Below are 16,894 nucleotides of genomic sequence, written 5' to 3' on the forward strand. Positions count from 1 at the left end.
TACCTTGTATCTTACACTATCGCCCCGTAGAAGCTGTTTTTGTAAAAATAGGCTAACTATTGCGTCATAACCAACGCGACTCTGTCGCACAGTTGAGAAATTACCGTATAGACCTGAGGAGACGCTCGCAAGCAATCTTTTACTGTCTATGAGACAGTCGGGGGGACGTGGAGACATAAAGTCTGATAAAGTCAAAGGAGAAGAATGAGGAGAAGTCGATAGTGAGCCAAAAGCAACGGGAGAAAATTTTTAAACAACGTGATTCAGCTTTCACTTTCCACAACTATAGAAGACCTACAGCTGTCAGACAGGAGGCTCACGTCACATCTACGTCGTCAAGCTCAGTCTGAGCCTGCGCAGTTCGCTCCGCCATCAGGAAGTAAGTGCTCCTATACTGACATCACTTAACGCCGTAGAAGTCAATGGGATCGCTCGGTCCATTTCTTTTACTGTCTATGAGTTCACATCATAACCGCAATTAAGAGATGGCATTGAAGTTCTACTCTGAGCTGTTCACATCCTCAGACTTGGAAATGTTGAGATCTCTGTCAACACTATCAACACCAAAATGAATCTGTAGCGTCAGGTGGTACAACAGGAGTTCTGTACGTGGTTTCTGTCTATAATTATTGTAGTGTTAAGGCTGATTTATACTTAAGCTATGCGTCAGACCTGCACTGTAGAATTTATGCCGTGGGCTACATGTTGATTTTCATTTATACTTCTACTTCCTTGTAGACATCCAATTATGCATGCAGAGGGAGCATGATAACCCCTGAGGGAGAGGTTCGGGTAGATAAATCACAGCACTTGCTGTCCATGTAGAATTGATGCATTAATGTGCAATACATGTGCTATACACTTTAAACATTAGGTAATTTAACGCTATCTCTAATGACACTTTGCAGAATCTGCTCTGGCCGTGTGTGACCATGTTTATGTGGTTTCGAAAAAGGTGTGGCTTTGGGCAGTGAGGGTGGGATCTCATGTTTTCAACGCTACCTTTCTATTGCTAGCCTCTCTTTAAATTGCTTACCCTACCTTTTCAGTGCAAGTATAAGGAATATGGCTCGGTCACACCATGAACGATAATGGACGCTTGTGATCTTTAAAATTGAATGGATTCTGATTAGATGTCATTGTTCATCGACTGGATTGATTTTATTTTTTAAAGGATCGTTATAGTTATATCGTCCTTGGTGTGGACATGCCTTTGTGTAGTGACAGGTTTTATAACATGTAGGGACTCGGGACACTATCCTATCATTATCAGAACTCCCCAACCAACCAACCTACTATAGTGATTAGATGTGCCATTATCCAGTAATCACAAGCAAATTAATTTATATTAGACAAAATGTGGGCCATCCATGGTAGGGTAGACCCCCTACCCCATGGATTTTCATTTGAGACTAAAATCATGCAAAATTCAGGAAGTGTGATTTTATTATAAAAATATAGTATTTGATAATACAAATGCATATATACATGGTTACAAAATGATTCTGACGAAGAAAAAAAAATTCAAAAGGATCTGTCATTTGAATAACTATGAACATATAATCATGTTAATTATTATTGATTCAATTACATTTGTCTCAAATGTGACATGTTTTAAAGTGCTAATGATGAGTGACACGGCAGTTTAAAAGGCGTAGACCATCCCGACGGCCAGAACCACGAACACACCGAGTAGCGTCCGCAGGAACCGTGGCATCAGAGACGAGGAGCTCTGCAGCGATTCATGCACGTCGTCACCTGAGGAGAACGAGACAAAATGCTTAAAACACTGCAGACTGTGGATTAAAGGGTTAGTTCACCCAAAAATGAAAATTCAGTCATTAATTACTTACTCTAATGTCGTTCAACACCCACAAGACTTCCGTTCATCTTCGGAACACAAATTAAGTTATTTTTGTTGAAATCTGATGGGTCAGTTCCTGAAGGGTCATTTCCTCTCTCAAGACCCATAAAGGCACTAAAGACGTCGTTACAAAGCCCATCTCACTACAGTGGCTCTACAATCATTTTATGAAGCCATGAGAATAGTTTTTGTGAGCAAAAAAAAAAAACGAAATGAAGACTTAAATGAAGATATATGTGAAGATATAGTGATGGGCAGATTTCAAAACAAAGCTTCGAACGGTTATGAATCAGTGAATCGATTCATGATTCAGATCGCGTGTCAAACTGCTGAAATCACGTGATATTGGCGATCCGAATCATGACTCGATAAACTGATTCATAATATGCGAAACTTTGTTTTGAAATCTGCCCATCACTATATCTAAGTCTTTATTTCGTTTTTTTTTTGCACACAAAAACTATTCTCGTCACTTCATAAAATGATTGTATGTAGTGAGATGGGCTTTGTAACGACGTCTTTAGTGCCTTTATGGGTCTTGAGAGAGGAAATGACATTGGTGTCAATGAAGGCCTTTCTGAGCCATCGGATTTCAACACTAATATCTTCATTTGTGTTCTGAAGATGAATGGAGGTCTTACGGGTGTCGAACGACATGAGGGTGAGTAATTAATGACTGAAATTTCATTTTTGGATGAACTAACCCTTTAAATGTCACAAAACGTCCATCAAAAGTACAAAATGTGCATTTTACCTGCTGTAGTTGTTGTGTTCTGCTTGTGTTGTGTGTGTCTCTGTCTCATTTTATTCTCGGTCTCTGACACGCAGTTCACAGAGTCCTGCAGCTCGGTAAAGACCTGAGGAACGGGAAACAAACGGATCAGCTAATGCACAGCTGGTTCAGTCACTCGTCCGTGAGCAGAAGAAGCTCCAGCGATCGCTCACCTGGATGTTGAGCTCGAATGCGGTGACGGCCTCCTGTAGCACGCCGTGCCGCTGCGCCTCTGTTAGGTCGATGCTGTTCATGCGGCTCCTGTACAGCTGCTTGAAGAGGTTGGGGCTGCTCACGCCCGGAAATGAGAAGAACGACAAGCCCTCTCCGTTCTTCAGCCCTAATGACTTCTGTGTGATGCGGCCCAGCACCTGCCCGCCCGAAAGGTCGCCCAGGTAGCGAGTGTAAGCGTGAGCGACCAGATATTCAGGGTGATCTTTGCCCACCTGAGACACAACACAACTGATTTAGAGCAAAGTCACAATACTATTAAAGGACAGCGAGTGTAAATGATCAACGACATCTTAAAAGTATATGGTACCAGGGCTTGACATTAACACCACTATTGTCCCATACAGGAGCCCGTCTTTGACCGACTTGTAAGGTCCAGGAGACATTGTGAACCTGCTACATCTCTTCCATCTAAGATAGGGATACCCAAATTTAGAATTAGGCAGATTCTATTTTTATTTTGTATGCATATGTTATCACTATTTTAATTAATTTCTATGTAAAGCACTTTGAATTGCTATTGTGTATGAAATGGGCTATACAAATGCGCTGGACTTCAGCAGTGGCAGGTCTTGGCGAGTATTCACATAAACAGAGTCAGTTCTGTTTTAAGTGAACATAAACAGTTGAGGAAACGCATGTGTATAATGGATCCATGAGGCAGGTCTTAAAGTGACAGCAGCCTAATAAACCTGCTGACAAATTATGGGATAATATAACAAATATCTATATGTCAGTTTTTCCCCATGGTATTGAAGTCAAAATCGTGGTCAGTGAAAATGCTGTGAGGCTAGTAACTTTGTAAAACCAATAGCCACAGTGGCTGGTGAGCAAAAACGTTAATGTCAAGCCCTGTGGGTAACATTTCGAAGAATTGTACAAATTGTAAATGTTAGTTGATTAGTTTCTGCCCCTCCGTGTTCACCTCTCTTAGTCTCTGCGCGTATCGCAGTGTGGCAGCCGGCACCGTGATCTTCTCCTTCCAGTTCTGGCCGTAGAAATGCTCCAGGTCTTTCCCGATGGACTCCAGTCGGCCCAGTTCCTGTGGGAAGTATATGGGAGCCACGGCATCATGGGAGGCGTTCCTGTCCAGCACTTCCTCCAGTGCCTCGTATATCTTATACAGCGAACACAAGAGCAGCTAAAATACAGACCAGAAGAACCCAGGTTAGATTATACAGGGAATCATTATGAAGACTTAACCTGACCGCTGTCAGACAAGCTGTTATTAACTGGGCTGGACTGTAAACCTGAATAAGTTGGCAAACTTTAAAATGTAAAGTTTAAGCAGAACTTGCAGATTTTTATTTTGTACTTATACATTTGAAATGCTCTTAACTTAAAATATTCGAAAAAGCTAATTCATACATTTAAATTATAATGGTCATCTTAAATATTTTTAGTAGTAGAAACTCAACTAGTTTTAACTAGCTAATTCAATAAATGCTACCTTGCAATAATTGGTCAATAGCATTAACATAACATAGCACTTGCTAAATGAGTACAACTATATATATGCTGTATATATGTTCTCAGACTAATGTCATGCTCCACTCGTCACCTTCAAAAAAAAACAAAAAAACATAACAGAAACTGTTCTAAACTAACTTAGCAGAACATAAATCACTAAATCTCCCCCTTAAAATTAATCATGCACAAAAAAAAACATTATTTAACACTTAATTTTAACGTTTACTCCCCCTTTGGAGTGTCATTGCAAAGCATGCTGGGAAATAGAAATCGGAGTTACAGTTAAATTTAAGTTTGTTTAAATTTTAAAAATGTATTAAAAAAAGAATAAAACTCAAAACAATGAAACAATTCAGATTACTTAAAACGTGTCAGTTGAGAAAACAAAAAAGTTATAAATACTTTTTTTTTTTTATTTAATTTGATTTAACTCATTTATTTAATTAGAGTTGGCTCTATTCAATCCAATTAATTATTTGAGCATTAGGGTTTACAGTGAACAGCTAGTTGTGTAGGGATTGTTTAATCCAGTGTTCTAGTGGTCATAATGTCAATAATAATTAAACTAAGGCTAATACCAACTAGTACTAACCTCCTTAGTTTACATGACAAAAACATCATTCAGTTAATCATGCCTCTTGAGCCGGTGTGACATAATGAATATAGTCACTCGTGTCTAAACCCCCTTTACTGTGTTCACTGTATGACGCTGCCCGTCTGTGCTGTGGTTTGAATCACCTGGTACTGTTGGAGGGACACGTTTCCTCTCTGGTAGCTCAGCATCAGCTCTGTGTTCTCCGCCCGCACGTGACTGTCTTTAGTCGCAGCTTTGATCTGCTCTGAAAGTTCACTGTGAGGAAAGAGTCAAATTCACTAAACATGTAACACACCATCATAATAAAGTCTGCAGTGAATCATCTGCGGCTATCCCCAGCAAACAGTAGCTGTCATTTCACCCTCTCGGTTAACTATAGACCCGATATAGTCTGTCTATAATGTTGTTTTTGCCAAAATAACTTGCGAGATGTGAGATATTCCATCATGTAAGCAAAGTCAAAGCTGAATACAAGGTGTTTGGTTACATTTATTTGATATGTTTATGTTCTAGATCAGGGGTTCAAATGTTTTTATCAGCCAAACCCCTTTGACAAAAGTATATATTTCAATAAATTAAAGGCACATTTGTGTGTTCACTTCAAAAACATGTATTATTTAGTAGGCAAGTTATAATTAGATTTTTTTATTTTAATATTATTCAGCTTATTTTGTAATGATTTAATTCACCAAAATTAACTAACGAACCCCATGAAATTTCCTTGCAAACCCCCGTTTGGGAAACCCTGTTCTAGATGACAAGTATATTCACTTTTCACTGACAGCCTAAATGTTGCCTGGTTTTAGCCTAGACGTCAGGGCTGTGTTTGGATGGCTATTAGAGGTCATTTAAATGCAAAATTGCTTGCTGAAGGTACCATCAGTAACACACACTAATCACCTCAAACACACACCACAACAAATCATACACCTGGACAGATAGAGCAACAGAAAGACAGACTGACCGAAAGAGACAGACATACAAATGAGAGCATGTATGAGAGTATTACCTGTCTGTGATCGCCATCTGGGTTTTCTCAACCGTCTCCATTTCTCTGAAAAACAAAATCAACACTGTATGACACTTTGCACTGGTGAATCAAAGCATCCTGATGCTGCTTGTGTCAATACAACAGCATCATCATGAAGCCGACAGCCAATTACATTTTTTTTTAAATCTCTTAAAGGGACAGTTCACCCAAAACTAAAAAATTGTGATTTCTTATTCACCCTCAAGTTGTTCCAAGCCTGTATGAGTTTCTTTCTTCTGTTGAACACAAAAGATAATATCTTAAAGAATGCCGGTATCTAGACCATTGACGGCATCCATTGACTTCCATAGTAGGAAAAAAAAAATACTTTGGAAGTCAAATGGGTGCCGTGAATTGCCTGTCAAACATGCTTTAAAATATCATCCTTTGTGTTCAACAGAAGAAAGAAAATCATACAGGTTCAGAACAACTTGAGGGTGAGTTAGTAATGAAATCATTTTATTTTTTAGAGGTAACTATCCCTTTAAAAATCCATGCATACTGCAGGTTTACTCACTCAGTCTCTATGTGTCAGTCCTCAGCGGATCTCTTGAATGTGAGCAGCTCAAGATCTCTCAGTTTTCTGAACTCAAGACTGTGGTTCTCCTCTTTTATACTCTGAGTGAGTGAAACAGGAAGTCAACAGCAGCCCAGTCCAGGCCAGATCAGCACAACTTAAACAAAGGCAGAGAGAGAGAGGGAAGGAGGAGCAGAACTAAACATGACAGGACACATTCATCCGTTCAGGAGGAGGGGGAGAGATGTTGAAAACATGACTGAGAAAGATTTTAAATCACATGATCACCTGAGCTACAGATGTCCACATGATATATGGGACTGAATGTTCTGTGATTGTGATCAGTAATAGTCAGTGTTCATGATCAGCTTTATAACAAACTCCAGAGGGGAAAAACATAACAGATGCGATCAAGAGTCGTTCTGTATCACAGAATAATACGAGTATGTTATGAAGATCATCTTACATAAGAGCTGCAGGTTAATAACGCTTCGTGATTTACTGCCTGCGATTCGCTGAGCAGAGATAAGAAACGCAGCACTAAATCTGGAGCGTGACTCGGATGTTGAAACCGTGAGTCAGCATGAACGCGCTAAACATGAGCGAGCAGAGAGGGAGGGAGAGAGCGCGCTAAACATGAGCGAGCATAACAGTTAAACGTGATTCGGCACAATACAGAACTCTGAACCGTTTCTCCATTTATGTCTGATTCATTGTGTAAATACACAAACACATACATAGGTCAATGGAATATTTGGATAAACAGAAAACAATCTTATTAAGTTTGTGCGTGTGATCAAATAACGAGTTCCTGATTAAATTATTCTCCAGAAATCAGTTCCTTTTCCAGTCGAGGCGGGATTGTTTTGACTAAATCAGAAGGAATCTCATTTGTGTGCTAATGAAACACCATAATCCACACAATACTGTCACATGATCCACATCTGCAGATTTCTGCGAAATATTCTCCAATATTTGGAGATACCATATGTGCGAGCAGCAGCGCTCGTTCCGTCTGTCCAGTAGAGGCACCCGAGTGCGCGATGACGCCCCACGCTCGAACAGTCGCGCGAGAAACTGACCGCGCAGCCCAGAGCCAAGATGGCGGCAGGAGACGCATGAAATTTGATGAAGGTAATATGGAAATTAATCGAATAAACGAAGCTACATTTTATCGGGATTGTACGCATGTTTAATGTTTTGATTCTCAGTTGAACGCGCTTCGCTTTGTCTGAATTATACTGTGAATCACTAATAGTGTTTAAAGTTTTGCCAGTTAGCTTGTTAGCATATAGGGATAATAAACAACAACAAAAACACACATTCATACTTACTCAAATACACAATGGAACACATTCATACATATTTCTATACTCACTAAACCTCGCAAACCTATACATGTAGATAAACAACCACGTTCACCAGTAACACAGTGTCTGTTTCTATTTACAGCTGCAAAAATAAGTTTGTAAATACATCTGCCCTGTCAATGATCACCCGCTATCTTTAGCTGTGAAAAGTGCTTTTGTTTGTGTGTTATAAGTTTAGTCAGATTGAAGATCGGATCATATTTTGTGAGTAATCAATGAAAAAATGCAGATATATTCAAAGGTTTTAAAAACTTTTCCTCGCCACTGTGTTGTGTGTGTGTGTGTGTGTGTGTGTGTGTAGATGGAGGGTGAGGTGAGTCTGGTTGCTGGCCGCAGTCAGAGAGAAAAAAGAAGATCCTACAAAGATCTGCTGAGAGAAGAAGAGATCATTGACGCAGAGGTGCGCAAGACCTCCAAGAAACGGCTCAAGGTACCAATGAAAGACTCACTGACACCATCATCATCGGTAAGTGTGTAGAAACTGATCTCTGCTCTCCACAGGACACTGATGACTTTTACACTGGCAACGAGTTTCAAAAGAAAAAGAAGCATTATGAGGATCATTTCTACAGAGGTGCGTTACTGTAGTGATTTCCGTTCTTTTTTCCCCCCATTCATTTTCTCCACCGAGATTCCAGACACTTCCTCAGAAAATAGTTCTGAGACCATATAGTTGAAGTTCTAATTACTACCCTGTCTGTTATTGAACAATAAAATAATCAACAACATATCCCATTAAGTATTGCAAATGATTATACAAACCCGATTCCAAAAAAGTTGGGACACTGTACAAATTGTGAATAAAAAATGCAATGCAATAATTTACAAATCTCATAAACTTATTTTATTCACAATAGAATATAGATAACATATCAAATGTTGAAAGGAGACATTTTGAAATGTCATGCCAAATATTGGCTCACTTTGGATTTCATGAGAGCTACACATCTCAAAAAAGTTGGGACAGGTAGCAATAAGAGGCCAGAAAAGTTAAATATACATATAAGAAACAGCTGGAGGACCGATTTGCAACGTATTAGGTCAATTGGCAACATGATTGGGTATATAAAACTATAATAAAAAAAACTCTCAGAGTGGAAGTGTCTCTCAGAAGTCAAGATGGGCAGAGGATCACCAATTCCTCCAATGCTGTGGCGAAAAATAGTGGAGCAATATCAGAAAGGAGTTTCTCTGAAAACTCCTTTCACAGAGTTTGAAGTTATCATCTACAGTGCATAATATTATCCAAAGATTCAGAGAATCTGGAACTATCTCTGTGTGTAAGGGTCAAGGCCAGAAAACCAAACTGGATGCCTTTGATCTTCAGCCCTTAGACGACACTGCATCACATACAGGAATGATACTGTAATGGAAATCACAACATGGGCTCAGGAATACTTCTAGAAAAACATTGTCTGTGAACACAACCCACCGTGCCATTCGCTGCTCCCAGCTAAAAGGCTATAGGTAAATAAAGAAGCCATATCTAAATATGATCCAGAAGCGCATGCGTTTCTCTGGGCCAAGGCTCGTTTAAAATGGACTCCGGCTAAGTGGAAAACTGTTCTGTGGTCAGACGAATCAAAATTTGAAGTGATTTTTGGAAAACTAGGACGCCATGTCATCCGGACTAAAGATGAAAAGGACAACCCAAGTTGTTATCAGCGCTCAGTTCAGAAGCCTGCATCTCTGATGGTATGGGATCCATGAGTGTGTGTGGCATGGACAGCTTACACATCTGGAAAGGCACCATCAATACTGAAAGGTATATCCAAGTTCTAGAACAACATATGCTCCCACCCAGACATCGTCTCTATCAGGGAAGACCTTACATTTTCCAACTTGACAATGCCAGATCACATACTGCATCAATTACAACATCATGGCTGACCAGATCTTTCACCCATAGAAAACATTTGGCACATCATAAATAGATAGATGCGACAAAGAAGACCTAAGACAGTTGAGCAACTAGAAGCCTTTATTAGACACGAATGGGACAACATTTCTATTCCTAAACTTGAGCAACTTGTCTCCTCAGTCCCCAGACATTTGCAGACTGTTATAAAAAGAAGAGGGGATGGCACACAGTGGTAAACATGGCATTGACCCAACTTTTTTGAGATGTTGATGCCATGAAATTTAAAATCGATTTCAAAAAACGTATTTTTCCCTTAAAATAATACATTTTCTCAGTTTAAACATTTGATATGTCATCTAGGGCTGGGCGATAAAACGATAACGATATGTATCGTCATAGACATGTAACCGATATCAATAAAAAATGCGTTCGATAAAACATTCAATAATTTTTTTTTCTTCTTTGTCGGAAGAAACCAGAAGTTTGGTTGCATGAACAAAGGCACTCACTCTCTGGTAGCCTAGCAATGTAGGGAGTGACACGCTAACAGCCAATCATGTCACAGTATCATGTTTGGGGATCACCCGAAAATGAGTGTCGCAGGGAGCGAGAATGGCAGGAAAAAGGAAAACAAAGTCTGCTGCTCGCCAGTTTTGGGGATTTTATAAGTCCGACCATAGTCAGACCGATGTCATCTGCAAATTATGCAAAACCGTTGTCCCCACTAAGACTGCTAATACCACAAACTTGTTTAACCACCTTAAGCGTTATTTATACTTTATTCTGGTGTTTATACTAACATGAGGCGCTCGCCCTCGCTGTTGTGCTATTCTTTGAAATGACATGGAGAGGTAACGTCACTGCATCAGTGCCTTATGACAAAGCATCTAAACGGTACAAAGAAACAACGGATGCTCTTTAATGTTAAGAGATAATTGTTTATGTGTTCAGTGTGATTTTAGACTTACAGTATGTTTACATTTTAATTGAGTGTTTTCCAGGGTTGTGTTGACATTTCTGCCTTTATAACTGAGGGGATTATAATCAGAGGTGTTTAAATGTAATATATTTTTCTCCTCGTCCTTATTTTAAATAGGTAATAAAAACATAAATAATTATCAATATAGACCGATATGAAAGGCTTATATCGTTATACAGTTTTCAGCCATATCGCCCAGACTTAATGTCATCCATTCTGTATTCGGAATAAAACTTGAAACTTCCTCATCATTGCATTCTGTTTTTATGCACAATTTGTACAGTGTCCCAACTTTTTTTGGAATCGGGTTTGTACATAAAAGGATAAAAATCATCAGTAATTTCATTTGAGAGATTCAAATGAATCGCCCGAGGGATCCTTGCCACTGTTGCCTTTGGCCTGCTTAGTTGGGGTATAACAACACTTAATATTCAGCAATATTGTTGATTTAACTGCAATGGTACTCAAATGAGAACAACTTGAACTTTATTGATTTGGATGATGACTACTGTTTTCTGTTTAAATGTTTTATAACTGATTTGACTTTGTTTCGCAATGATTTTGGCAGCATTGACACTTGTTGAACTTAATTTAATCAACATTGAACTGACTCAAAATAAATAAAAGTATTGTCATCTTTAGAGCTGCTGATAGCTGAATCAAATTTGCTTCATAATTGATTGACTTTACACAGTTACTGAACTGAATCAACACTGAACTGACTTCAGCTGAATAATGACACTATTGTCTATTTTAAAACTATTTTTACAGCAGAATTTTATTTTCATGCTTATTATTGTGAAGCCACTTAAAAAAAAAATCTGAATTGGATAAAACTCTACAGAATAAAGTTTCGTACTTGTCTGTTTAATTAAAAAAACTTTATGCGAGTGGGCGTAACAGCGACTATGATAGGCAGATCACTTTTCAGGATTATGGGTAATGTAGTTCTGATGTTCAGAGTATGTATTCCTTCAGAAGCATCAGGATCACCTCAGGACCATCTGTCTTCAACAAGTCAGCTTTATTTCGTTAGTGCTTTGTACAGTAAAGGTTGTTTCAAAGCAGCTTCACAGTAATAAACAGAAAAATAACAGGATCAATGATGCAAACTTCATCAAATATGACACAAATTCAAAGTATGCTATAAAGCAGCTCTAAAAAGACAATAGTGTCATTGTTCAGTTCAATGATGATTCAATTTAGTAACTGCATTGATATTGCAAAATATGTCAAATCTGTCATTCAGCTTGATTCAGTTTTGTTCTCATCTGAAAGAGTCAGTACAGTCAAATCAAAAATATTGCTGAATATTAAGAGTATATTAAGATGCGAGAGGACAAACCGTGTATGTTTATCTTTCTGTGTTAAACTGACGTGTGTCATTTGTTCAGACTAGAGTTTTTAAATGTATTGAACATATTCTAGACCTTTTAAATGTTCTTCCGTGTTTCTCCCTTGTTTTGGCAGTGTTGTTATATAGGGTTAGATTTCTCAAATGCTTAAGGTGCCTCAAGTGTTTTTTCTCTCTCCGTGGTCAGTTTGTTGCAGGTCTGTGTTTTATTGGTTGTCTCCACGCAGCATAATTTTGTGGGGTTTTGCAAACTCTGTATTAACTTTAGTATGGAATTTTTCTACAATATTAACTCATGGCAGTAAAATAGGGCATTCTAGTCAATCTACTGCAGTATTTCCTCTCTAAATCAGTGGAAAATGTGGTTAACTCCTGGTCATGCAAATGAAAAAAAAATACCGTCATATTCTGCGAAACCGATATACTTTAGAAAAATACTGTGATAGAAATTTTTGGTCATACAGCCCAGCCCTAGGACGAACCGTGTATGTTAGCTCTGATGGCGTGTTGAGTTGTTCATTTCTCTCTCGTGTAGATCATCACAGCTCCGGATCTCATCACAAAAAGAAGAAGCGTCCCTCAGAGAGCCATCGCTCGCTCCTGACGCCTTCTGAGCCGGCTGGATCTCCTCAGACGGCCGTGACGGCGATGGGTCTCCTGCAGGCCATCACCTCTCCCACGGCGGTCGGCGCAGAGGCGGCGTATCCTTGCCTGTCCACGTCGAAGGAGCGCAGGAAGGACAACAGAGACTCCTCCTCCTCCAGGAAGCATCCGCAGGTGGTGCGAGAGGGGCTTCCTGTGGTGGGCGAGGAGGTGGAGCTAGAAGGTGAGGAGCTACTCGCTTCATCCATGATCTCAGGAACATAAAGTCATACACTGCATCTCAATTCACCTACTTATACTACGTCCTAAAAGCATGCGCTCTTTTTGTGAAGAAAAAGTACATACTTTTGAGTGTGTAGCAGAAGAGAAAGCAAGCTTTGGGATGAACTAGTTCGTCATCTATAACAGACTCTGTCGCTTAGTTACGTGCATCCCATCATCGTTTAAACTGCCAGTTTATTACAGTTCAAATCCTCCACATTCAGTTTAATTTCTGCCGTGTTGGAGAGAAATGTAGCCGCACATTGATTTACCATGTATGGGTCTTTAATGCAGAGACTCTCCTCATGTGTTTGCAGTTTAAATATAATGAGTGTTTAAAAGTTAATGGCCAAACGTGTCATTACAAAACTTCTCAACGCTGCTGCAGTTGAAATATAATGTGGATGACACTGAATAAATATCTTTTCGTCAGGTTAAATACTGATAGTTGGTCACTCAAACCCCTTCATCTAAACCTCTTCTTATCCGTCGGACTCGCACATCCGTCATGTTTATAGTTTTTTAACGCTTTTTATCCACTTTTGTAGTTCTAATCGAATCCTCGTCCAGCTCGCAATGGGTTGTGGGTAATATCAGCCGTTAGAGTGCACTTCTGATCGGGAATGGTAGACCATCTGGGCATCTTTGAAATACTCTTTTCAACATACTACGATTTGGGACATACTAATTATATTTTCGAATACTATTTAGTATGGATAGTATGCGAATTGGGACGCAGGGAGTATTGTGCTCTACTACTAATGTAAACTCTGTCCTCCTACATCAGGGGATGCCATCGCGCGTGCATTTGTTGACATGATCAAATACAATGCCTAATAAAAGGAATTCGTTATGTTTGATCAACCAATAACGTTTTGTCTGTAATGATGATTGTGTCCATCGGGTCATTATGGAGGATGTCTTGACGGGGCTGACAGCAGCGGCTCGTCCTCCGCTGACGACAGCGAATGTGGGAAACTCTTGATCCATGAATCCTCATCGCAACACAGCAGCAGGAAGAAGAAGAAGAGCAAAAAGAGCAAGAAAAAGAAAGAGCGAGACCGACCGCGTGAGAAGAAACACAGCAGTAAATCAGCCAAGAGAATATCATCAGGTACATATGCAACGCTTCAGTGTGTGTTAACGTCTGTGTGCTGTTCTCATGCTGACCTTTGACTTCTGGCCACTCTTTTCTCAGCCAATGGCAGCACCGAATGGAGCGAGTACACTACAGGTCATCACAGCCGTGTGGAGAAGAAGAGGAAGAAAGAGGAAGGAGGAAAACGCAAGAGCAAAGACAAGGTGAGGAGAACCACTGAGACCAGATGAGCCTGAAACACAGAGACTATCTTACACTGTCTGTCTGTCTGTCTGTCGTGCAGAAGAAGAAGGTCTTGACGGCGTATCAGATCTTTTATAAGGAGTACAGAAACAGCATTTTGGAGGAAGAGCCGGGCCTTGGTGGGTTCATCTTCATCAATCAGCCTGTTGTGTCTCTGTAGATATTTGATGATCATCTCAAGTCTTATATGTAAAGTGAACAACCAGAATTGAGTTTGTTTTCTCCTGAAACATGCTTAAGGATCTCTTGTCATGTTTCCCTTTCAAGCATCGCAATTAAAACTCTGAATATCTGAAAAGATCAGCCAATCAGATTGGAGCTTGCTGTTAGCAATCTTCTGTCACAATATGAGTGATTTTAACAGTATCTAAATGCCACAGTACCATTTTTAGATTTTGAACTTAATTACAAACCACAATGTCAGTTTTTAAACATTTATTTAAAAGAAAAAAGATTGGAATAAAAGATTTTTTATTTTTTAAGTTTCTTATACAAAGCATAAAAAAACATGATCTAACTCTTTAGGTATGAGCAAATGAAACAATAGTTTTGTTAATTACTGTGACAATAAATGAAGAGCTTACTATTTGTATATATCCTTTTAATATATTAAAAAATTGAGATACTACAATATATAATATATTAATTAACTATAAACTAATAGTTTGCTAATGATGTGTAAGTACTTTATTACTATATACGTAAAGTGTTAATGAAATGATCATTAACTATATGAATATATAGTGAACTGTAATTTATTCCTGTGATCAAAGCTAAATTTTCAGCATCATTTCTCCAGTCTTCAGTGTCACATGATCCTTCAGAAATCATTCTATGATGATTAGACATTTTTTGCTGTATTTTTGGTCAAGTAAATTTAGCCTTGGTCGGCAGAAAAGACTTCAGTCAAAAACATAAAAAAATAGTATAGACCCCAAACTGAGTATTTATAGTGTGTTTATTTGAACTCAGATTTTGGGGACTTGAGCAAAAGACTCGCTGATGCCTGGAAGCAGCTGCCAGAGGGAGACAAGCAGGTGCTGACCATCATCATTACCCATCATACACCTGTGTGAAGTATGTTTGCTGTCGTGCTGACCGATTGATGGCTTTCAGGTGTGGCGAGAGCGATCGGAGTACCTTCAGCGCAAGCAGTTGAAATCAGACAGTGTCAAACACGTCAAGCACGTCAAACCGCAGCAAATGTCCCGACCGCTCAAAGACAGCAGCAGGGTTAAAGGTCAGCAGTCAAATCCCTCATGTCACTGATGTCACTGTCAGCGCTGAAGTATTTGGTGTTGATGTTTGGTCAGGTCATCATTCAGGTGCAGCCGTGACTCCTGCAGGGGGCGCCGTTGTGCTGAAGAGGCCGGAAACCGCAGTCGCTCCCGTCCAGAACGGATCGGCGCCGCGGCCTGCAAACGCAACCACATTCTCGCCGCTCAGAGACCCAGATGTAGACCCCATCGATGCGGCCGCTCACCTGCAGCTGCTGGGAGAGTCTCTGTCTCTGATTGGACGCAGACTGCAGGAGACAGAGGTGCTCACACACACACAGAGTTAAAGTCACACTCCTTACCATAACTGCGAGTTTCAACACGCTAATAACTAATCCAAGCAGGCCCCACCCCTTTATTTTGCATATGCCCTGGGCAAGAATTATTTAAATGAGGAATATTTTGACATGTTCAAGACTACGTGTTCAGAAACAGTGTGCACCAATATAGATTTTTTTACTCCAAGGAAGTATTTAATTTATTAAAGGAAGTGTATGTAAGATTGTGGCCAAAACTGGTACTGCAATCACTACCTGTGAAGTGGCTGAACATCACACAGGTTTGTTTTATCTCACTCTGGTGTGTGTGTGTGTGTGTGTTTCAGGGCATGGTGACTGTGTCGGGTTCTCTGTCGGTTCTCTTGGACTCGGTGTTGTGTGCTCTGGGGCCGCTCACCTGCCTCACCACTCAGGTCCCAGAACTCAACGGCTGCCCCCATCATGTGCTGGTACTGACCATTCATCAGTTTAATCACATAAACATCAGTGAGCCAAATGACTTATGACTGATGAACTATCTCTCCCTTGTCTGTATTTGTGATCAGTCAAACACTCTGGATAACATCGCATACGTGATGCCGGGTTTATGAAGGATGCTGACCGTGATGATGGAGCTCCTGCGGCGTCTCCACTGGCTCTGATGAAACCATCGACAAAAGACTTTAAGACTTGCGCAGATTTGCACTGGACAAACTCAAAGACACTTCAACTTTTAACCTGCTTCTTAAACCTGCGCTCCATTTTTATCTGATCTGATGTTGATTTTGTATTTCTGTTGTTTTTCTCTCAATAAAATCCATTTTAGTATGTTCTTTTAACTCTGGAGTGGACTATTTTTTTGTAGTTGACTGAGTCATCATGAAATAGTTGATTTGTGATTATTCGGCAACCATCCAATCAATTCCCTACAGACAAAGTCAAACCCCGCCCTACATTTGTTCTTTTTCTAGAAGAGTTCCACTTGAATATGTACATAGAAATTAATATATAGTACACTAATATATAGTAACGCTGAGAATACTTTTACAGTCAGTTGTCAACTAAAACAAAAAAAAACATGGCTTAAATAACCATGGCTTTGCTACACTAA

General features: G+C 39.7%; 2 protein-coding genes across 3 annotated transcripts; one reads left to right on the top strand and one right to left on the bottom strand.

Moving 5' to 3' along the window:
- Nucleotides 1-1,428: 1,428 nt before the first annotated feature.
- Nucleotides 1,429-6,587, bottom strand: LOC137093845 (heme oxygenase-like). The gene is made up of 7 exons (XM_067458803.1): nt 6,480-6,587; nt 5,942-5,986; nt 5,076-5,187; nt 3,793-4,008; nt 2,810-3,082; nt 2,619-2,721; nt 1,429-1,758 (listed from the first exon to the last, which is right to left on the bottom strand). Exons 2-7 carry the CDS (start codon nt 5,980-5,982, stop codon nt 1,646-1,648), a joined length of 858 nt encoding a protein of 285 aa, XP_067314904.1. The 5' UTR covers nt 5,983-5,986; nt 6,480-6,587; the 3' UTR covers nt 1,429-1,645.
- An 872-nt stretch (nt 6,588-7,459) lies between these two features.
- LOC137093846 (HMG box-containing protein 4-like) lies at nt 7,460-16,622 on the top strand. 2 transcript variants are annotated; one of them, XM_067458804.1, is made up of 12 exons: nt 7,460-7,613; nt 8,151-8,279; nt 8,351-8,423; nt 12,579-12,869; nt 13,824-14,021; nt 14,106-14,209; nt 14,290-14,368; nt 15,222-15,286; nt 15,366-15,489; nt 15,563-15,789; nt 16,131-16,253; nt 16,350-16,622. In XM_067458804.1, exons 1-12 carry the CDS (start codon nt 7,608-7,610, stop codon nt 16,392-16,394), a joined length of 1,464 nt encoding a protein of 487 aa, XP_067314905.1. In that variant the 5' UTR covers nt 7,460-7,607; the 3' UTR covers nt 16,395-16,622. The 2 variants fall into 2 exon arrangements, with proteins under 2 accessions (XP_067314905.1, XP_067314906.1); XM_067458805.1 differs by having other exon boundaries at nt 15,575-15,789.
- The last annotated feature ends 272 nt before the right edge of the window (nt 16,623-16,894 follow it).

The sequence above is a fragment of the Pseudorasbora parva genome, chromosome 12 (genome assembly GCF_024679245.1).
Source record: "Pseudorasbora parva isolate DD20220531a chromosome 12, ASM2467924v1, whole genome shotgun sequence".
Lineage (NCBI taxonomy): Eukaryota > Metazoa > Chordata > Actinopteri > Cypriniformes > Gobionidae > Pseudorasbora > Pseudorasbora parva.